This window comes from Falco peregrinus, chromosome 1 (assembly GCF_023634155.1).
Source record: "Falco peregrinus isolate bFalPer1 chromosome 1, bFalPer1.pri, whole genome shotgun sequence".
Lineage (NCBI taxonomy): Eukaryota > Metazoa > Chordata > Aves > Falconiformes > Falconidae > Falco > Falco peregrinus.
Genome location: NC_073721.1, coordinates 58,952,235 through 58,975,603, shown reverse-complemented (window position 1 = coordinate 58,975,603; position 23,369 = coordinate 58,952,235). Strand labels below are relative to the sequence as shown.

Here is a 23,369-nt window from a genome sequence, read left to right as displayed (position 1 = left end):
GCCGGTGTCTCGGGGCGCATCCGGCGGGCAGGGCGGGGAAGGGGCCTGTCCCTTTAAGAAGAGGCCCGGCTGCTGCGGCCGCCGCCGCTTAGCGGGGGGTGTGTGTGCGAAGCCGCGGCCTGCCCCGACGGGGCCCCGCTACCGCCTGTGGTAGCCCCGGCCCCACATGTCCTTGCCCGGTCGCCGCGGTGGCTCACCTGGGTAGTGGGTCCGGCGGCGGCGCGGCGGCGGCGGCGGCGGGGGGCTGGGGGTGTCTCCTGGGCTGGCTCCCCGCTCGCTCCACCCGGCCTCTCGCCCCGCGTTGCTGGGGCTGGCGCTGCCTGTCTCCTGCCGCGGGGCGCTCTCGACTCCTGCCTCGCCAAGATGGCGCCCGCGCTGCTGCTGAGGAGGAGGCGGCGGCTGCGGGCGCTGGGACGGCGGCGGCGGCCACTTTCGCTCACTGAGAGGAGAGGAGCAGGGACACGGGGAGCCATGGCGGGGGGGAGGAGAGGCGCCATGGCCAGGCCTGAACAATCGAGCCCCGCATACCTCCCCGCCACCCCGGGCCCGCGCCCCGGGGCTGCCGTCCCGCTGGCGTCGCCGCAGCCGCCCCACGGTCTCTGGCCCCGCGCGGCGGGCACCGTCCCCACACGCAGCTCGCGGGGGGCCCGCTCCCATCGATGCGCTCTCGCAGTCGATTGGTAGAGTCTGACAGTGACGGAAATTGCCGAAGGGACTCGGCCGAAGCGGCCGGGTAAGCTCGCAAGTCTCGCGCGAGGCGGAGCGGGATCTCGCGATGCCAGCGCGGGGGAGGTGGCGGTGCACCGGAAGTGACGCGCTCTCGCCCTTGAGCCGCCGGAAGGGCGGCGGGGCGCGGGGGGAGCGGGCCGTGTCGGGCTGCGGGCAGGGCCTTCCCCGGGCCGGGGCGGGCGCTGGGCCCCTGCAGCCCCGCACCCTAGGGCCGGGGCGCAGCGGGGTGGCCCCCTGGCACCGCGCAGGAGGCGGCGTGGGCCCGGCCCGGCCGCCCCCGCGGCTGGCGGGAGCGTTGTGCTGCGGGGGGCGCCGGGAGCGGGCCGCCGCCGTGGGTAGCAGTAGCGCGGCCGCAGCGGGGGTGCTCGGCGGAGCTACGTGCGCTCTGCCACGCTCCCTCAGTCGTGCGGGGGAGTTGCATCACAGAGCTCAGGATGGAGTAGGACTGAAAGTTAGTAGTGAGGAGCAGCCGTGTAACACGGTGGGGCCGGTAGCTGCGGAGTGCAGCCCTCACCTAGTGCCCATTAAGTGGTACGTTTTCAGTAAGTCGTTACATGAATGATAAATCTAGATCACATACCGCCTAGAGAGAGAAATTTGTACCTTATGACCGAGCTCTGTGTCATCCTAGCACGTGGGAGCGGCCATAATTTCTAGGAAGTAAAGGCAGCTGCTACTGCCCCAGTAAAACTTCACTACAGAGTTGTCCTTAACTAGTCACAGAACTTGGATCCCTAACTACAACCAGCAATTAGATTAAGAAACGTGTGTGATTTTGTCACAGGTTACCACCAGCCTTAGAAAAACAGAGTGCTAGCACTGAGCAGCCTGACATGGCCTTAGGGATCATTAAAAAAAATACTTTTTTCTCCGTTAAGAAAACGGTAATTTTTAACCTCGTGCATCAACAAGTGACCGCTCTGTTCCAATCAATTTCTTTATACTGTTCCCAAAAGAGCAGGGGAGAGCTGCAGCCAGGTTTACTCAGGAAGGCTTAAAGCAATACAGCAGCACCAATGCAGTTTTGCTATCTGGAAATCCTCAGGCCGTTATAATACAGTTCCAGCCAGCGACTGACTGCTTGGAAGAGGCTCAGAACACAGCTCAGCCTCTTCCCGAGAAGGGTGCCTTTAGCAATTTGTTTGTGTCCAGCACAGAGACATTCTAGACCACTCTTCTACACCCCAGACCTGATGCCTTCACAGCTTACCACCTCTATCCTCCATCCTTCTGTTATCCGATATGTCACCATTTTCACTCCACTAATCGGATTGGGTAGACCCAGATGATTTTGGTTGTGGAAATAAAACTTAAGTGCTCTTGAGCTGTCTCTAGCTCAGAAAAGCCTGTACGTTCCACATCATACCCTTGCTGATCTGCTGATCATACCCATCACTGCTTGGAAGAATCCTGATGAATGACATGGGCTCCGGTAGTGCTGGAGAGGGGCCCAGTCCACTGCCAGCATCTACCGGAGCAAATGAAACACAGACTCAATTTCCAAATAAAACACTGTAAGACAAACTTTTTTCAAACCTGGTTTATTTTTCTAAAGTGAACCAAGACAAAGGAAATCTACAGTTTGATTAAAGAATACTGTTAAGGGTTAAAAAAAAAAAAAGTAGAAAACATACTGACAAAGAAGAGACCTTGAAGGTTTTTCTGCAAGTTTTTCTGCCACTCGCAGAAGTGAGCAGGTCCTATCTACAGTTTCAATGGAGAGACCTATTTAAACACTGCTGGTCTAGTACTCTTGTTGGAGAGAGAAAAAAACCAAACCAAACAAAACCCTCAAAACCCAACACACATTTCCCGTAATGATATATAGAGAGAATGGACACAGATACATGTAAGCAATCTAGTCACACACCGATTTACATCCAAAGAAAGCCAGCTCAAAACCTACTCGCATGCAGACGCCACGTCCCTTGCAACCTGGTGTCGTTACTATTAACACAGTCACAGCTTGTTGCCCAGCTTGTTCTCGGATTGCAGACTGGTGGGGACAGTGACCATCACCTCTTCCCCTCCCTATTTCATGTCTTCATCAAGTGTTCGCCAATACCCTAAGAACAAAACCTTCCTTACACTCGATTAAGGTGTTCCCCACCCTGTCTGAAGCATTTGAATGGCAAAACATGCAGCACTTTTTTATGCATTTAAATACATAACTGTGTATAAATTCAGAATTTCAAAAACAAAGAGTTTTCAACAGTCCTGTGCTTCCAAGTCAAATATAGTGATATGCCAAAAAAATGTTCCAACACTCAGGCGTGGTCTACATTAATTTTGTCATGCGGTAGGCTAGTACTATTGGTTGGAGGAGCTTTACTTTCAGTGAATACCAGCCAAAGCAACTATACTAGAAAAAAACTGGTTTTGCCTTGATACCTTATTTTGCTGCGGGGGGGAATACTATACATTTTTTTAAACTAAATTAAGTGGGGTTTTCCCCCTTTGTACACTCTTGTCTATATATACACACCACATTACTGTTACAGCCTTACCTACATGAATCTGATACAGCAGTGCTGACAACAGTGGTGTGCAACTTTCCGCAGGAAGCATCTTTTCTCGGTTAGCCTAAAATAACTCTTGTCTTGGCAGAAAAGTCCTTTTTATTAGTGCACCTCTTTGCTGGTTTTGCCAGCATAGTGGTTCATTACGGTGTGATCTTTTTCACTCTCCTATGAAAGACTGTTGTATAGCTATGCCAAAAGACTTACTGCACATAAACCAAGCCCACATGGGGTGGCCAGAAGGTTTTTTTGATTTTTCCAAGCAAACCCTTTCTAACCTCAAGGAACAGCCATCTTAATCTTAGTTCCCTTGTTTATGTATCTGGATTGAATGAGCGTTTTACATACCTGCAACAGGTAACAAAAAAACCAATACAATTTAAGACACTGGCCTGGTAACAATGCAAGGAAAAAAAAGCACCATTTGAAAATAAAAAAATAGTTCTTGAAAAAAAACGCATCTCAAAAATAGACCTTAAGAACAGCCAGACACATGAGGAATTTCCTTCCAAAGACCGACCATCATTATTTCCATTCAACAATGGGTTTACCTGTCACTGTAAAGAAAGGAGCTTTTGTTTGACACTTCTGCATGGGGAATAATCCCTTTTCTCATTTGGATGTCTTCCAATACCCAGTCTAAGCTCACCCAAGCCACCTGTATCAGAAATTAAGATTCATATGGCCAGCTTGAGGTCAGTTTAAGGTTCTTCCACAGATTTGCCACTTGGTTTTGATTTTCAGGCTTTTCTTGACAAGGTACATTCTAATTGCAGAGGGATACATTTTGGGACACTGAATTATTTCTTCAGTCCCTGTGATCTCCATAGTTTCCATCCTGTGGATCGTTTCTCTCTTCTAATTCCATGGCTGGTCTGATTAAAAGCCCATCCCCATTCATTCTGTAGTCTTTTATTGCTTTCTCCCTTCGCAGCTTCTGGATCTCTGCCAGCTGACGCAGCTCCTCTGGCAGCTCTGTGCAAGTGGGCTGATAAGGGAAAATAAGACAAGAAACAGAAAAGAAAAAGTAATACATATGCATACACATACACGTGCTGTACTTTTGTCAGTACCAGGTAAGAGCTCCCTCTGTAATTAGCCAATGGAACAAAACAATCATCTCTCACTAGATCTGTGGGATGTATCAACTACCTGTTTACACACACAATGGGCCGGGGGTGGGGGGGAGAAAGTGAGTGTGTGTGTCTCCCACTTTCATTTTAGCCTACTCAATGGGGAAAACATTACACTTCCATTTATTGTTTACTCCTTTAAGATGAAGTTCTTCAAGATGTCAGTAACACTTCACATATGGGTTTTAGATGTCTCCTGGGAAACTTGCACTATGAAGCTGTTGTACACCCCACTTCATGTTTACTTGCAGGAGCCACTGCAAAGGCAGCTTTCCCAGCTTGTCATTTAAAACCATGGTATTCTATCTGACAGGTAAAAAAAGCCCCAACTTATGTGGAAAAAGCCAACATAGTTAACAAATCAATGAAACAGCTGCTCAGGAAGTACGTGAGAGGAGACACACTCCTTGACTTGGCCCTGAGCAGTGCATGGGACGCTGTTCAAAATATTACATTCATGGATCTGCTCCTTAACAAGGACTGCAATGCTCACCAGCTTTGTAGGAACAACACAGAAATCCACAGTTGTGATAAACTGTAGAAAGGGGAATTATGCAAATAAGGAAGCTTTGTTAAAAAGTAGTAATAAACTAGCAAATTCAATCCTAGCATGTAGCGTGTAGACAACTTCAAGACACCATACAAGCAGCACAGAGCAAACCTTACCTAAGAGCAAAAGATCACAGAACAGAGTGAAAGGGAATTGGCAAGACTACGGGTTAGGGGAATGCCGACTATGAAGTAAGCATCCCTCAGGAAAGCTAAGCCACATCCGAGTGAAGAAAATAATAAGGATGAAGTTACAGAAAAAAACCCACAAAGGGCAGGCCAGAATAATTTTATTAAAATTTAACAAAAAAATATAACAACTAATAAAAAAATTTCTGCACACATCAGAGAAGCACAAAATATCAACACGCTGCAGAGCCAAGCGATGATCAATACAAAAGCAGCATGGTAAAAACCACAACTTCTTTCTTATCTCCTACATTCAGCATGAAAAAACCCGTGGATGTTCCCATACCAAAAACATTCATTACGTACCTGGAATCTGTTTCAAATTGCCCCATGAATACCTAGTTACCGGTAATTGAAATACAAACACCAAGGTGGATTTCACCTAAAATTCCTGAACAGTAGAAGACGAAAAAGCTGAATTAGTTAACTATAGTATCTTGCTTAAAACCTGACTTGATACCCAGGGACTGGAAGATGCTAAAGAAGGTCCCGGGAAAGATACAGGAAGCAACATGCTGGCAAGTCAAGTGTAAGTATATACATACTGGTAAAAGCACTAAGAACAGAAGAGTGGATATACAGATGTGGTGCTTTTGTAAGGGAAGCTGTGCGTCGCAAAACCTGCATCTAGAAGTTTGCACAGATCCAGAGGAAGGCTAAATGATTCAGACAGGCTTACAGAAAAAAGCAGATAAAGCACTTACTGGAAAACACCCCACCTTCCGTTCTGTTTAACCAGAAGAACCTACATCCAGCTTCCTAACTGCTGCAGTATCCTACAGCAAGGGGTAATCCATGCCCTAAACTATTTAAACTTAATTGCGTGAAAATTCAGGTTGTATGTTCATAAAGTTTAATATGTATTTGGTGCAGTCCCAGCTCACCTGCCAATTAGGAAAACTACTGGCTGAGGCATTCAATTATATTTAGACAGAGAACAGAGTTCATGCCACCACGTGTCATGAACATGTTATCTGGTATCATATACCGCACTGCACCTGGTCTACTGCTGCTTTACCTTAAGTGCACTGGGAAATGAACTGCTGCACAGGGGTGTGCAACTGCCCCGTGGTACCAGTGCACTGCTTGTGTACTGTCAGCACTTAGCCAAGAAAGCACTGCACTTCTAGGAGAACACGTACTTCTTTACACCGATGGGTTCCCAGGCTGTTTTCTTTGAACTTAAGTCCTAAACATCAGAATGCAGCTGCATTTCCAAATCCCTAACTACACACAATATGAATCTATGAGGAAAGTTAGAAATTCAGCACGTACAGCTCCTTTACTACATCTTTTCTAGTGACTGAGGTGCAGCAGCACAAAAGCCCATTTTACTTGATGTCTGCAACCACAAGAAGCACAATTACTCCTGGCAGACAGTTATGCTGAAAATGCAGGAAACTGCAGAGACTTTCAGGGTGGGAAGTTTGTGTTGAGTTCTCTTCCTCAGCAGTGAGGAAGATTATCAGTTTCTGAAAGATGCTGAAAAGGGAAGCTGAGAGTTTTGATAATGAAGTGCTGGTGATCAGAGGTTGCCGTTTTGCATCTGGTTTGTGGGTGAAAAGTCAGTTGCTTAGAAGGGAGTGTCCAGTATTCAGAAGACTTGACTACTACTTGCAGGTGAAGACACAAGAAACCACAGGAAGTGTCAACACACATTTCCAAAAGTGTCAGGATCAATGAGATGCCTTTCTTTTTCTTTCCTTCCCTCCCTCTCCCTCCATGCCTGGAGAACACAGGCATCAAGCATAGGGACTCCAGTGTTGCTGTGGCTGGAGACCAGCTCCAAGATGAAGTCAAGCTCATTGCACCCCAGGCTGCTGTTCACCAAGGCACCAAGGTGGAGCACAAGTGTAAATTGTGACTGGTCTGTGTAAAAAGTAAAATAGTCCAGTAAAAGAACCTTCTAGGTAACTTCCAACTGTAGCTCCACAAAGTGCACAGATGGCATAACACAGACCTTAGTGATGGATAAACTTTACTTCTAAATATCCATGAAAAAGCACTAGAATAAATGTGCGTGTGTCTCTTGATTATTATTTCATTCTGACAATCAGATCTGAATAAAGGCTTTTTGATTCAGGGAATTAATATAGACCTAGCCAGAAAACCTAGAAGTTGCACAAAGTTATTTTTTCTTTCTTTTTTTCTTAAAACAGATTTAGCTGAACTCATCAACTTGCAAAGGATTCCCTTAAAATTGACTTTGTTTACTTACTCAGTGAAGAAACTGAAGTAACAAACCAGTTTTAACTAAACCAAACTGCATATTTGGACTTCAAATACGTATTGCAAGCAGATTTTAAATAAAGTAGAAGAAACATCAAAAAATGATTAACAGTGAAATGGTGGTGAAAATGGCTACTTTTACTACCCATACTACAAGATTTCTAAAGCAGCTGGAGGCAGTATAATTATCAGATGTGATATTAAATAGATCTTCAAAATGCCATTTGAAATTCTCGGGACCAGATCAATTATTTGGGTAATCTTATGGAATAAATGGATTTACAAAAGGATTGGCTCCAGCAACCTGAGTACCACTTCAAAAATTTTTCTACAAATAGCCCAATGCAAAACTGAATTTGTACTCTTTTCACTCTAACAGACTCTTCTTTTCCCTTGTGTCATGCCTACTTTTGCATGCTACTTCATACTGGAAATTCAGATATCGAGCTAATTTTTTTCCATGAACTATGAACAACTTCTTTTTTTGGCATCTCTCCCCTAAAAAGAAAAGCTTTTCAGAGTGACCTCTTCTCTTCCATCTGTGAAGCAACTATGACCTCTTGTGGTTATTTCAACTAATCCCTTCCTAAATCCTCAATAATGAGATTTTCTGCTCTGAGCCCTTAAGTAATTCCCAAAGAATTCAAGTCTGTGCTTCAGTGCTTTGTTAAACCAGGGCAAAGAAAAAGACAATTCCTTCCATGATGACAGACCTGCAGTCTCTTTTCCCCATAAATATTTCAAGACATTTACAACTGCAGAAGTGAGGCAGTAACAGGATTTAATCATGTTAGTTCAGTCTTTTTGTGATGAATGAGGATGTTTGACTATTCACTTTTCATCCAAATGTAATACCTGCAATAACTTGCATAGTTGATGCAAGCCCTCCTAAGATTACTTCATTGAAAAGACAGAAATAGACCACACCAATACCACTGCTTCTTTGGTTTGCATGGATGGGTTCTTTCTACTAGCACAGGAAGTCAAGCTCCTTAATCAAAAATCTAATTCCCCCTGCCCTGCTTTAAAAATTAACAAGCAATTACAGAAATGTCCACCATACAAGAACCACTCCAAGGTACCAGGGCATGCAATACTACTGGTTCTATGTAACCAAAGACGAAAAGTGTTACTTGACTTGGTTTTGTTCCTGCCCCACCCTGCTAATGAAGGTGAGAATAAATGAGGAAGACAAGATAATGCAGAGATGCTTTACAGAAATAAAAATCTTTGGCCAACAAGAGACACCACTATCCAGAAACAGCCAGTATATGAAAAACATCTCAGCAGTAAAGATGACAGAATAGGAGAAAAACAGAACAAGATTTTGGGACTCAGTTCTCTTACCAAAACAAAGGAACTCTGGCAGCTCCAGGTACCAACACAACTGCCTGCTCCTCTTCATGCTCCCACAAATATGCAACCCCTATCAAGCCCAGAGGTTCTCAGTCTCAGATGAGAGTGAAGAGAAGGCACATGTGCCTGTGCCCATGCCTTAACAGCTGCAGCTCACCATCCCCAGCACTAACTTGAGGTGGATTTGTGCTGATGGACTAACATGAAATGCAGCTAGGTAGATACAGACACCATCACTTCTGCTGCTCATCAAAGGAAACAAGGTACATAATGGCATAAAGTAGGGTGTACAGTTGCAGAAAAGGAAGCTGCTGTGGCTAAGTCCTCCAGAGTTACCCATCAGAGCCTCAGATCAAATCACTAACCAGAGACATAAGCAGACATACCTACCTTTGTGCTCCTAAGGGGATCTCCAGACCCAGACTGATAAGCATTTAAATAACCACGTACTACAGTTGTTAGGTCAGACATCAAGTTATCCATTAGAGATGCGTGGAGCCGCAGAAGGTACATAGCCTTCAGAGCAAGTGCTTTAAGCAGAAAAGCTGGAAAGGGTCTCAGGAACCATATGTCAGCATTCTCCTGTGTATCCCAATGCAAATGAAAGCAGTTATTTACACAGCAAAAATTATAACAAAGCTTTTCATCACATTCATCTGCAACTTGCAACATTATCTCCTGATGCCGATCTCTATTTTCAGTGCTACTGAATGCTTGCAGCTTCTAAGGCCATCTGCTTGTGGATGTTTGAGAAGAGGGAGTTTGGGAGGAGGAATTGCTTCTTTAAAGAAAAATGCCAAACAACCCAAAAACTAACAAATAATTTTTCCAGCATTTAATGTTAGGCTTTCTCTCACCCATCTCTGAAACTAGGTTGGATTCCTAAGAGCAGAGCTGAAGATCTAAAGGGAAAATAACCCTTCCATCAACAGAGCCAGGGAAGCATCTGGGGATAGTAACATCTTCAGTCATCACAACTAGAACCAGAAGCACATGAAAACAAGCCCCACTTAAGCAGCATGACTATGACACCCTGAGCAAAACTGTCACTACAGAGTGGCTTACATTGGTATCCTTACTACATACATATTACAGGATTTTTCCATCTTTTTTCTCTGGACCAATAGGAGGATTTGGTCTGGTAAACTAAGGCAGGCATGCTGCCATTTAGCTTAGATTTGCCATAAAGAATTCTCTAAATTGAAATTTTGAAAGACACTATTAGAATTCCAGAACTTACAGAAAAATAAAGCTGTGTTCAAATTAGAGGTTTCACTGAATAGCTATTACAGCAATATCAAGTAACATTTAATCCAGGCTTTTGAGAAAGATTTTAAGACTATGAACAGGCAGTGCAAACCCACGTAAATTTACTCAAGAAGTTACAAGACCAGTACGAAAGGCTACAAAATGCTCTGATAGGAAAGATATTGTTCCTATTCAGTAAAGAAATCCTGCCTATATGGTGAGGTCTCATTACATATCTAGTTCCCATATTTAGTAGCTTCTTTGGAAGTTTTCCTCTCTCAGCCCCAAAAAAGCAAGGTCAGGGGATTAAAAACCCAGCAAAAGCTGCCACACTGGCACTGGCATATTTATATACTGTTTAACTAATTTGATATCCTTCCATGATAAGGGCACCTGAGTAGTGGATGAAGGCAAGGCAGTGGATGTAGTTTTTCTGGATTGTAGTAAGGCTTTTGATACTGTCCCCCACAGCATCTTTCTGGACAAGCTGTCCAGCTGTGAAGTGAGTAGGTTCATGGTGCGCTGGATTAAAAACTGGCTGAAGGGCAGAGCTCAAAGGCTTGTAGTGAATAGAGCTAGATCTGGCTGGCAGCCGGTCACCAGCAGCGCTCCTCAGGGCTCAGTTCTAGGGCCGGTTCTGTTCAATATATTTTATCAACGGTCTGGACGCAGGAGTTGAATGCACCAGCAGTAAGTTTGCTGACGACACCAAACTGGGAGGTGCTGTTGACTCTCGAGTCAAGAAGAGGCCTTGCAGAGGGACCTAGACAGATTGGAGCATCGGGCTACAATTAACAGGGTGAAATTTAACAAGTCAAAATGCTGGGTTCTGCACCTAGGATGGAATAACACCAGCCACAAGCACAGACTGGGAGAGGAGCAGCTGACAGCAGCCCTGCGGAGGGGACCTGGGGTGCTGCCTGGCAGCAGGCTCAGCATGAGTCTGCAGCGTGTCCTGGCACCCCGAGGGCAGCCTGCATCCTGGGCTGCATCAAACCCAGCATCGTCAGCCGGTCAGGAGAGGGATCGTCCTGCTGTATTCAGCGGTGGTGCGGCCTCACCTTGGCTCCTGTGACCTGTTCTGGGCCACCCAACTCAAGAAGGATGCAAAGGTCCTTGAATGCATCCAGAGGAGGGCAATGAAGCCGGTAAAAGGGCTGGAAGGCATGTCCTGTGAGGAGCGGCTGCGCACTCTGGGCTTGTCTGGTTTGGAGAGAAGGATGCTGAGGGACGACCCCGCTGCTCTCTGCAGCTTCCTGGGGAGGGGACGTGGAGAGGGAGGTGCTGAGCGCCTCTCCCTGGTACCCAGGGACAGGATGCCTGGGGAGGGATCAAAGCTGCGCCAGGGGAGGTTTAGACTGGCCATGAGGAAGCACTTCTTTACCGAGAGGGTGGTCAGGCCCTGGAACAGGCCTCCTGGAGAGGCGGACGATGCCCCAAGCCTGTCATCGTTTAGGAGGCATTTGGACAATGCCCTTAATAACATGCTTCAGCCTGGTCAGCCCGGAACCGGTCAGGCCCTTGGACTAGATGATCATTTTAGGTCCCTTCCAACTGAAATAGTTTATTCTATTTATCAAGCAAGTCTGTTCTATTTATCTCCAAATCTTAGGAGCTCCTGGGCCCATGAAGTTCTCCCTTTCTTGTCCCCATCTGAAAGATTAACAAAACCAAGGACAATAGAGAATAATGATTTGGAAAATGCTGCTGAACTGCACAAGCAAGAAAAAAAAATCGCTACTCTCATTTTTTCATTCTCATAAGTGCTGGAAATAAGTTTCCTCTTTCCCTACTTGACTCAGGATTCATTTTAACCAACTTGTTATGTTGGAACTAGGTTTCAGATTTAGTCAAATACATTAAGATATCCAGAACATTTTTAACCCAAGTTATATACATCCTCTATTGTACAAGGTCTGTGGTTTCTTCAAAACCTCAATTTCACATGAGCTATTAGGAAATAGCAGCATAAGCACTAATGCCAACTAAAGCTTACATCTGTCTCCCAAGTCTGTGTTACAAAATGACCTAAACTACAGCAATTTGAGCACTGCTTTTTGAAAAACTGACAGAAACATCTCAAGATGGGCAAAGCATAGCTCACAATTGAGTCTTCAGAAGGTGCCCCACTGAATCACTCACCGAAGCCATCTGCTGCCTGCTCTTCATGATGGCATGCCATTTGGAAGGTATCTTCAAGTGCTGCATCAAACACTCCTGTAATGTGCAGACACGGTGTGGAAGGAAGCCACCTGTTGCCACTGAGAACTGCAGAGCATCAGCAACCTGTGATGGAAGGGAGCAATATGCCACAACCAGTGTCTGTTAACCCAAGGCAGGGAACGTGGAGGTTTGACAGTGGGGATGCGTATTAGAAATAAAGTACGCTGCAAACAAATTAATTCTCTTTTTGACTGCATACAGTTGCAAAGTAATCTGAGTCCTTAAAGCTGTTCAGTTACATAAAAGGCTAAATTAATTTTTAAAACTTAACCTTATGTAAATTAGTCTAAGGCTCTTTCTAGCCCAGCACTCTTGTCTCTGGACAGCAGGTGGTTAGGAGCAGTTATCAGAAGAGAGTAAACATACAGTGATACTTCCCCAGGATATTTCTGGTTTGGTTTTTATCTAAAACTGAAATAGTGATGCAACATAAGGAAAGCATGATGAAAGAATATGCAAAGTTTTCAAAAACCTTTTGCCTAAAACCTGATTTTGCCAGTGAGCCTTACCATTGACAGCATACAGAGCCAGAAGGCAAGCAAACAGCCTCCAGCAGCAACTACATGGCATGGTGTTTGCTTGTTTCTCATCCTGGTTTCGTCACTTTACAGAAAGAGTAGGAACAACCTTGACTCTTATCCCTAACCAGGGAACACAAAGATGAGTGGGATTATTGCAACAGGTGCCAAAAGAAGACAATGGAAAAGGGAAGCCTGGAAGAGAGTCCACTCACCAGGGGAACAGAGAGGAAAAAATAAAAAGCCTGCATCCACATTCAAAATCTGAGAGTGAACTATTTGTCATTAGAACAATCCACCCTGGGGGTGTGCCCCCTGCCCCACCCTTTTCTGCTTAAGCAATAGCCACCAGTGGTGGTCACAACGGCTGTGTCTGGCTTAAGCTGGAACTTGGGGAGACAGATAACAACACAATATTTAAGGGTCACAAATCTTCCTCAACAGTTGAGGGCTAGCTGAACATGTGCCAATCTAAAATACGGCCAATATGCAAACAGGACTATAAGTCAATGATCTTACTTCATAGATAATGGACAGCTCAGGGTCTGCTGAGCTCTTCTACACGGCAGCAAGCTGCACGACAGGATCTCCCTTTGAGTAGGGACACCTCTCAAGGTTACTCCTCGAGGCTCGGAGATTCCTTGCCACAACAGATTCTCAGTAAGCGATTAGTAGCATGCTAAACTTTGAACTTTCCCTCTCAGTAGCTGTATGCAGATGAAGAGGAACCTCTAGAAAGACCTTCTCAAGCAGTTACTTTTACTCAAAGTCAAAACAAAGATGATGTTCAAATTTCTGGAAATATATTCCATTCTTCTAGATGGTTAGAGAGAGGGTTTCTAATAATAAAAAAAAATAATCAATGCTTTCCAAATAAGGAGAGAAAAGACCTAAATATTTAAACAAATATGAAAGCATCCTTGTGCTCAATATTCATAAAAGGTTTAATCTGAATGAACAAGGTTATAGAATAAACTTGCCCACCACAAAAACATTATTTTAGCTTACACTGTGAAAATCTTTGTCCAAAGTCACTCCATGCTAATGGTTTGGATTCAAAGGCAGAAAAACTACAATATGCTAAAAAGTAGTGTTTCAGCATTGATCTGTGGAAGCAGACTGCAACAGTGACTTGTTCACTGGTACATTTTATGATTAAACCTTGCACGGACCTCTGTCTCACAAAAAGTCTCAAGCTGTCAAATTTTCTTTACTCTTTCAGCACACACCTCTAGGAAAAATGCTATTATTTCTTTTGGTAGTACACAGATATACAAGCAACAACATTTTACAATAGCCAGGGATTTCAGAGAGTGAGAATACCCTAGCCTCGTGATGCAGCGTAGAAGCGTCCCAGAAGGCAACGTTAGGGAGGTAAGCACTGACAACAGCCAGTTTGCCTGCTCACTATCCAGCTTTTTAGGCTGCTATAGCCCAACAGGGCCACACACATACCCCCAAGGCAGTCAAATGTGAAATAGCAATATCAGATTTCCACAAACAGTATCATTAAAAGTTACTTCAACAGGTGATGCTTAAGTGCTATAAGAACATCAGTGGGGAAGACAGTGAACATCAGAAACCTTTCACTGCCATCCTCTGCATGTTGTGTTAATTATATTAGGTTACTTATTGCAAGGAATAAACAGTTGCAGCAGCTGACCAAAACTGGGGATAAATAACACTTTTCAAATTATGCAGGCAGGATCCCATCTAAACCAGAGTTCTTCATTCCATTGCTGTGCTTTTTAAGCAAAGTCTCACTTGCACACACAGCCTGTTCCAATTTTAACAACACTGGGAAGCTGGCTCTAAGACGTGCTTCACAAAAAGCATCTATGAGAGTTTGGTCTGAGGTATCTCCCAACTATATTCTCCAGCAGTACAGAGTAAAAGAAAAGACAGCTTCATTCCATAGTATCAGGTACACTGCAGGGTAGCCAAAACCGGACTACTTCACTAGCTTGCTTACATCAGAAGTAGGATTCAGGCCAATGAATTAGAGTAATTGAATTTAAACCTTGAGATCTATCAGTGCAAGAAAAGCATGCACGTCAGCTCATACCAAGACAACAGAACAATGAGTGCAATCCTGCATGCCTCAGACCCTAGGGTGGATAGTTCTGGTTAGTTATTCCCCCTGTATCAGTTATGTGTTCTAGCCAGTACAGCTGGGAGCACTGGTGGGAATTTTCACCCCTATCTTTTTCATGCAGTCGAGACTTAACACTGACTGATATTTGACCTGTAATAGAATAAAATAATTTTTAGGGGCAAAAGGCCAAACTAAGGTCAGCGACAGAGAAACCTTTGCTGTATAAAGCTTACTATGTAGCCCAGACTTGGGCTTTGAAGAGTTAATATAAGCAGTCATATCTATGACACGAAAAGTCAGTATACAGGCAAGGACAAGCCACACATAACTATGCGTAACATATCCATTCCCATTATGAAAGATCATAGCCATTATGTTATTTTCTTCTCTCTTGAAAGGCTCTAATCCTCCTGTTAGTCACACATTAACTACCACAACTACCAGGGCCAGCACCAGCAAAAACAGATTTTGTGGTAACCTGGCCTGTTCTCTCACTTCCACAGCTGTTTTTATTAGCAGGTGCTTCCTAGTGCTGCATACTTGTAGCCTGAATCTGTTTCTACACTTGTGAAAGGGGCAGAAAGAATAACAAAATAAAAAGCACAAGCCGACCTGGCTCCTGTTTAAGCCACAGTAGCCTCAGGTTGTGCCAAGTTTGATCAAGACCAGTTAATACATCTTTTAAAAAAACACATTAAACTTGCTGCTAATATTAAATATTAACTACCTTCGAAAATGGGTCTACACAAGACTCTAAATAACACTATCAGCCTTGCCTGCTGGTTCTTTCTAGCTAGAACAAACCCATTACATTTACATGGTTCAACAACAGTCACATTCTAGTAATGTTAAACCTCCCCTGAGAGAATGCCCTGAACAAGGCTGAAGTTTCTCTTGTTGAAACTTTTGCTCCCGACCAGAACATTTGAAAGGTACCTGTGTGTCAAAGACATTGAAGAGAAGGACACCGTACTGGTGGAAGAGGCAGTCTGAGATCCCGCGGCAGTCATGCATGACCTGAAGCAAGAAAGAGCCGTCAGACAAACTGGTGTCCAGCTGCAACTTTTCTGGTGCAGCTTGATCATTATACGTGTATATGACCTCTGCCACCACAAATGGCCTCACACCCCCTGTACCCTTACCTTCAAGATGTTTTTGTCTTCCAGCACCATTTGTAATCCATTTTTGAAAGCCTGAGGTCCCAGAAGGAAGATATCAAACAGAAAAATATGGCTCTTTGTTCCTATCTACAACAAACTCATTTGCAAAGAAAATGAGTGAGGGACAGAAGAACAAAGGATTTGAAAGTAGGAGAGAGCGCCCTGTTGCCCACAAGCCATAAACTCCTATCTACAGGCTTATTCTGGGGAGAGCAGGTTTAGTTTCCTTAATGCTAATTCACTAAACAAGTCTTGTTTGTTCCAGAGATGCTTGGAGACTCACAGTAATTAGGAAGAACAACGCAGCAGTCTACTATACGCAGTTAAATACAGCATTTTGAGACATATCAAGAGCAAACCCTATGCACAGTACTTAAAATAAATTCCTACACCAATCACGGTGACGTTTTCAAAGAACCACTTCCAACAAAATTCTTGTGCCCGTGACATTCCTTTCGTTGTCAAAGACCACTACCAAGGAAATAAAGGACATAATTTTCCATTCTAGCATTTCAAACAGGATATGAAATTTAGGTTTTGCCTATGTTCAAATTCATAATGGTTTAACAAAAGCTGTTATTTGAAAGCAATTTAGCCATAGCAAAACAAGCATTTTGCAGACACTTCTGCTGAAATGAGTTAAATTTGAAGCATGAACTCCCACACAAGTTTTTACTTTGGATAAACACACTTACTTTTAGATCCATTTAAAAATAAACTAAGATGGTTTTGAGCTAACAGATTAAGCTATTTTCCTTTCTGTCCCTTCCTTTTCAGATGTTGACAATATCACAGCTAATTAAGATACTGTATCATCTTTAGATGGATTTTACTCCTTCAGTTATATTTGTGTTGTGATTAGATTTGTAGTTTTTCAACAGGTAACAGCTGTACGAGCGTAATACCTCTACCTGTATACAAGTATATAAAGATGGCAAACCAAGTATGTTACATTGCTATATACAAACATATGTATTACATACAAGTTTAGTAATTATTATATTGCCTTATAATGGCATAATTCTTTCTGCAACAGGTCTTTTATTAAATATCTGATCTGTCTTGAAGAACATTATAACCCTTACCAAAGCAGTTACTTAAGTCTTAAACACTGGCTAATCCCCGAATGTTTCTCAGTTATGCCTCTATTTAGTGGCACATTTTGGGAAACATCTGCCTCTTACCTCAAGCCATGAGAGTTTTCCATGACGACACAAATTAACACCTTCTCCTGCTACACTGATAACGCACTGCTGTTTCAGGTGCAGCACCTAATGAAGAAAACAGGGGTAAAACAAATAATGCCAGAGAATAATAAGCAGAGGGACAAATAGTAAACTGTGATTTTTCTGGTCATGTTCCATATTTAAAAAGGTAAATACAGATCAAAACCACAACGAAACTCAGATATATAGTGATCCACGAGAACCAGACAGAGCATCAGTCCAGATGCAGATAGACAGCTGGAAACAACACAACTAGAAACATGAATGATAGGTTTAGCAGAGATTATGGGTAACTAAAGAATATAGACTCCCGTGATCTCCTCCCAAGAAATTCTCCTAAGTAGGCTTTAGGAACTTCCTTAAGGTCACATAAAGAAGGTATTCCTTTCAGATAAAAAGAGAACTCATTTCCTAAGGTATAAAAGAAAAACCTGCTACTCTCACAGGCACAAGAAGTTTTCAGACAATTAAGATAAAGCAACCTGTAGCGCACATGTAACAGAAGAGTAGAAGGCATAAACAAACAAAAAAGTCAGCTTCTTTTTAAAGCAACAGTTAGATTCCTGCGTAAACAGGGAAATCTCTTCCTGGGGAAGAGCTTTTTCCTCTGTATGCACAATAGATTTACCGTACTATCTCAACTGATGTTATTGCAAGACAAAAGGGCATGGAGGACCTACAGTATTACTTGTCTAATTCAGGATTTTAAAAATGCTACAAAATTTAATAATAAATCTGTCATTGGCTCTGAGTTCTGAAACAAAGACATTTTACCAAGTCCACTTACGCTATTATACATGATTTAAGAGAAAAAGGTACAGGCATGTCTGGAGTTCCAAATACCTACAAAAACAACACAATCAATTCCCTCTCCAAATGCCAACAGATTCTTGTGTTGTTCCCTTCTTAAACAAAATAATTGCACACTAGACAGTAATACTGACCCTTCACCTCTGTTACTGGTGATGCAGAGTCTGAAAATAGCAACCAACACACACTGATGCAGATTCACATCCACCCACTGCAAACTCATGTGCACTGCACTCTTTCCCTGCATATATGCACTATTTAAATATACTTTGATGCCACAGAGATACCATTTCTACTTGACTTAAAGAAGCCAGTTACTACCTATTACTCAAATTTCACTGCAGTCTGGAAAAGTGATTTCCAGTGTAAGATGTCATGAAGCCTGTGCTCACAGTCTTCCCACCTAATGGATCTACTGACTATTAGAATGGAACAGGCTTAGAAGCCATACATGCTGCTTAAGAACATTAATTAGTACTTACTGCTGGCTCAAATTTCTGCTGGAAACAATCAACAACTGTGTACTCCACATTCTCTTCATCCTTCTTCTCTAAAAGGAAGGAAAAACCCCAAGCATTAGATGCTTCCTCCACTTAACTAAACTTCGCACAAGGGTATGTATTTTATTGTGTGATCACTCTACTTTTCTGGTTTAACTATTCAGTTCTTCCCACTGTACTTCCTGAGCACACCCAAATGGATTAGTGAACTCTCTAATTCAGATCAAGATTCAGTCTAGAGCATGACCCGAAATTCTGGTTTTGGACAGAACAACTGGCTGTTTAAAAGTGAGTTGCAGCATTACTTGTTGTTGTTATGATGCGTAAAGGAAATAAAGTTTTCAGTTTAAAAAATTACTTGCATTAAAAAAAAAGCACTCTAATTTCCAGGCCTGTACAGGGAGGAAAAAAGATTGTAACTAAGACAAAACTAACAGACAGTGGCACCACAGAACATGGATACCTAAGTGATCAAGGGGGCAAAGAGAATTTAAGTCAGATTTGAACATTTTTTAACACCTGCTTATCAATGTCTAATGAACAGGTAAAGAAGGGTTCTCTTAAAGATTCTCCCTTCTCTTTAGGTAACATGCAAATATTAACAATATGCGTCCATGACAACACAAAGACAATCTTCTAAACTCTAAAACACTAGTCAATTGAAAGGCCGCAAGAAAAAAATTTTAAAGGCTCTCCCTGATGACATAAACACGTGCTCATTTTCTCCCCCGCTACTCAGATAAACACTGCTACTTTCCCTCTAGCCTATATGTGCCTTGCACTCCTGTCACGGTTCTATGAGAACAGAATGAGCTAATCGCATTTCGGATCTGTACCTGTACATATGTATACAGCAGGAACCACAGAACCAAATCCATGCATGCATGTGACAACCAGCACTGACCCAGAGAGCAAGAGTCTTACTGAACTTTGAAATGACATACATTTCAGGAACAAGTACAAAAATAAAACAACCACTGTAGGGGAATGCTCTCTGCTTGAAGCACTTTGATATACAAATATCCCAGGGGTGAGTGCCCAAAGGACGGGGCCAGGCTCTTCCCAGCGGTGCCCAGCGACGGGACAAAGGGCACCGGGCACAAACTGCCACACGGCCAGTTCCCTCTGAGCAGGAGGGAGAACGTGTGTCCCTGGCGGGTGGCGGGGCACTGGGGAGGCTCCTTCTGCGGGGCCATTGTGCAGCCTGTGGGGAGAGCCTACGGGAGCAGGTGATTGGACTAGGTGAACTCCAGGGGTCTCTTCCCACCCCAACCAGTCTGGGATTCTGCGATTTCTCCAAAAGATCAGTTGTGCTGCTCAGCCAATTTTACAGTTGGTGAGAGCTACATGGAAAAAATTCTGGAAAGCAGATATATTTCCTTCTGATACTTGCAAATATATCTGTAGGCAAAGAGCATGTCCACCTATGGGTAACGAGCTCTGTACCTATCTCTCTATAACCACTGTTCTTTCAGAATATATCCTGTTCTGATACAGGCAAACCAAGAGATTACAGCGTTTGGGAAAGATGCTGTCCGACAAAGACAATCTAACTACATTGCTTAAGTAATATCCACATTACCTGAGAGGGAGTATTTTAAGCTATCTGAGGCTCTGAGCTGGCTGCCTAGGGGAACGTGAGAAGAGCTCCATGGGCCACAATCTGCTAGTCCTGCATCTGCTTGTTTGTTCCCTTCAACAGCTGAAGTGCACCTGCACAAGCAAGGCAAACCATACATCGGCACAGAAGTCAAAACATTCCACATTCCACCAGCATGGATGTTTTAATAAAGAAAATTATTTCATCCAATGCCATCTACCTGTGTCCAAACAATGAACATGAAGCTTATTTTGCACAAAGGAGCCTTTATTTCAGATAAAATGTCACATTTATTCTGAAAGTAAAAGGTGAAAGCAGAACTTGGAACAGATGTTCACTGCAAAGGACAGCAAGAGTTTCAAGGAAAGAAAGAGTTCAAAAGTATGAAGAACACAGTACCTGACCTGAGCCCAAGAGCCACACAGTTTAGATATCTGTAAGTCTTTACACTGAATCAGTATTTGATCCATTAGTTACTGTAATTGGAGGGAAATTTTACAAGTTCACCAATATGTAAACCAGTTATATCTGTGGAAACTTTACTGTAATCACCTGGAAGCATCTCAGGACCAAAAAAACCAGTTAAAATTCACCTGACTGAAAGATGTCTCACATAAGATGCTTAATTTCTACGAGACGACAGTCTGAGGTCAAGAATACTTCACTGGGAAATATGACTTATTAGTATAAATTTCCTTATATTGATATAAAATCATCCCAATAGGATTATAGAGCTTCAATCATGTATATCTCAACAGAATAAAACATAAAAACCCCTTTCTGATCAGCCTTTAGATGTAGCTAAGAACCTAAAATTGTATATTTAGAGGATTAACACAGGAATCTGCTACCAAGCTAAGCATATTCCAGTATGTGTGAGCGAGCTGAACAGGGAGAAAGAAAATGAAAGAGCAGCAAGACAACTGCTGCTAAACACAATTCTATGTGCTTTTTAACTTTTCAAGGACTATTCAATAGACACCATTTCATTCCTACTTCTCTTAAGAGGAAGAATAAACTATTCAAACGTGGTCTTGTGAGAAGACTCAAAGCAAACCCATCTAGGAGCATGGGTCTGCAGGAGTTTGAAACATATTTTTACCAGATTCCTGGTGTCACATTTATATATGTTTTGAGAGCATCTGTATAAACCTAACCTTCCCTGTGCAGCTGTCCTGGAACTGTTTCTCCACAGAAGAAATGCTCATGGGAAATCCTCCATGACACCACAAGCCCACAAGGAAACAAACCAAACCAAACGCTTCTGCCTAGGAACACTAGTGGGAAGAAAATAAAAAAGGAAAAAGCAAGAGAAATTGTAAGCGATAGCGTGGGAGAACCTTTTACACAGGGGAGGTCTTCCACTCGCCACCTTGTTCACCTCTTTAGAGCAGAGAAATACAAACTCAGCACAGTTGAGTCTGAACGTCAGTATTATACTAAACGTAAGCGGTGGCTCCCCTAGCGAGTGCATCCCACCCCTTATCCTACCGTGAAAGGAAGGAAACATTTCAACATACTTGTAGAGCATTGCTGTTCCCTTCCCTGAATCTGGTTCATCCAGCAGTTCCACTGCAATAGAAACAAACAATTTAACCTCTAGTGCCAACAAGCAACTTTTTGACACTTGTTATCTGCTAAAAAAAGAACCATAACCAGTACTAACCACCATAGGACATGGCCATAAATGCAAAAAAAAGAAACTGAACTCCAAGTATGGTTTAAATAATTTTAAATTCACTCTGATGTACAAATCTACATAAATTAACTTACATTGGTAGCCTAGATAAGGTGTACTTCACAACTCTAGCACTTAAAGAAGACTAATGGCTAAGCATCCCACCAAAACCAAAGTTGGTATCAAACTACAACAGATTACTTTACAGACTATTACATACACAATCAAGCAGGTACAAGGAAAAAGGCAGAACAGAGTCAGTTAATCACTTGGCAGGTCTAATTACTGCCTTTAGCTATTTCTCCCTCAGCACTTTGCTCCTTGTCCCCAAAGCAAAGCAGATGCCAACAGAAACACACAGGACCTTTAAACACTAGGAAGACTTTTCTTAAATAATCCCATATTCTTATCACTAGTGAATCATGGAAAGAGGCTCAGATAAACAGCCCGCTTAATAGAGGCGCTTTTGCCCCTATGAGTAAAAGCAAACCAAAGTTAACTAGAACTTTAAGCAATTTAACTTCCCAGCAGAGTCCATTAGTGAAAGTCTTGCACATACAGAAACACCACAATGAATGCAACTTGCCTTCAGGATGTGAACAGAGGGCACACTTTCCTCAGTGTATTACCTTTGGAATGGTTACTTTCATTAGTTGCCTCACTGGACTTTATTCATTACTTAAATAATAAACTTTAATGCAGTACAGTCACAAGACCATCACAAAGTGTGGAATTATTATTTTTTCACTAATAGATACTTGGGGAACCCAAGTTGTGTGATTTATATGACATTCTATTTCCTACTGATTTTAAGTAGTAAGATGTGTAGCTGGAGAATTCAACAGTGGCCAACACATGGATTTAAAACGCTGAGTGAAGTGCAGGCACGACCCCTGTGCCCCAGAACGAAGTCAGGAAAGCCTCACCATTGACTATTTCATGGCCAAAAAACATCTTTACTCCTGGAGTGCTTCTGCCAGTTTCCACGTTCTTCACTGAAATGCGGGAGGGGAAAAAATACAGACATAGGTCAAGGTGCACGGTTGTGAGCAACAGCTTGTTACTTGCAGGCGCCGCCAGCCCACAGGAGCGCGGTGGCGGCTGTCCCAAGGGAAGGGCCTTTCCATGAGGTGGCTGCGCACCCGCAGCCGAGGCCAGGCGGGTGCTGCTAACTCGTGCTTTTAAGGGCCATGTTACTCGCCCTACTGTCGGCTCCCGGGAAGCCCCCAGGGGCGCCCCGTGCCCACCTCGGCGTATCCGCCGCCGCCCCCCCTCCCGGACACGGCGCCCCTCAGCCCGCCCGCTCCCCCTCACAGGCTGAGGCGCCGGCGGCCCCGACCTGTCCGCAGGAGAAGGCTCCGGTCGGGGTTCACACACTGCAGCACCCCCTGGAAGACGCCGCATTTTAAGGTGACTCTAAGGGGTCTCCCCAGCAGGGCACGCAGGCGCTCGCCGCTGAGGGACATAGCGCGGGGTAAGGGTCCCGCCGCACACCGCAACCCCCCTCCACACCGCGGGGGGGAGGGACCACCGGCGCCCGCGGCCAATCACGGAGGGGAAGCGCCCAGCGGGGCGCGGCGGCCTGTAACGGCCGCTCGGGCGGGCGC

General features: G+C 43.8%; 2 protein-coding genes across 7 annotated transcripts in view; both read right to left on the bottom strand.

The window, feature by feature from the left end:
• The window catches only part of INO80 (INO80 complex ATPase subunit), a 67,316-nt gene extending 66,863 nt beyond the window's left edge, over positions 1 to 453 (bottom strand). The window contains exon 1 of the mRNA XM_055813414.1: positions 198 to 453. The gene's annotated coding sequence lies outside the window, so the exon portion shown is untranslated. The remainder of the gene's footprint in view (positions 1 to 197) is intronic.
• Positions 454 to 726: 273 nt separating this feature from the next.
• Positions 727 to 23,347, bottom strand: EXD1 (exonuclease 3'-5' domain containing 1). Of its 6 annotated transcripts, XR_008748718.1 has the most exons (12): positions 23,102 to 23,347; positions 22,689 to 22,757; positions 21,605 to 21,656; positions 20,067 to 20,197; positions 18,467 to 18,534; positions 17,133 to 17,219; positions 15,931 to 16,035; positions 15,725 to 15,805; positions 12,095 to 12,238; positions 9,095 to 9,286; positions 5,426 to 5,510; positions 4,104 to 4,236 (listed from the first exon to the last, which is right to left on the bottom strand). XR_008748718.1 is itself a non-coding variant. In XM_013294525.3 (11 exons), exons 1-11 carry the CDS (start codon positions 23,226 to 23,228, stop codon positions 4,057 to 4,059), a joined length of 1,236 nt encoding a protein of 411 aa, XP_013149979.1. In that variant the 5' UTR covers positions 23,229 to 23,347; the 3' UTR covers positions 727 to 4,056. The 6 variants fall into 6 exon arrangements, 4 of the variants coding, with proteins under 4 accessions (XP_013149979.1, XP_055669444.1, XP_055669462.1 ...); XM_013294525.3 differs by lacking the exon at positions 5,426 to 5,510 and having other exon boundaries at positions 727 to 4,236; XM_055813469.1 differs by lacking the exon at positions 5,426 to 5,510 and having other exon boundaries at positions 727 to 4,236; positions 15,931 to 15,981.
• Positions 23,348 to 23,369: the final 22 nt, after the last annotated feature.

Bases quoted from the DNA above. Each gene is read 5' to 3' on its own strand.
- EXD1 (XM_013294525.3), bottom strand. From the start codon at position 23,228: ATGTCCCTCAGCGGCGAGCGCCTGCGTGCCCTGCTGGGGAGACCCCTT. The intron at 12,239-15,724 runs GTACCTTTCAAA...CTTCCATCACAG, and splicing joins TCAATGTCTTTGACACACAG to GTTGCTGATGCTCTGCAGTT. The intron at 9,287-12,094 runs GTGAGTGATTCA...TGGGATACACAG, and splicing joins GCAGGCAGCAGATGGCTTCG to GAGAATGCTGACATATGGTT.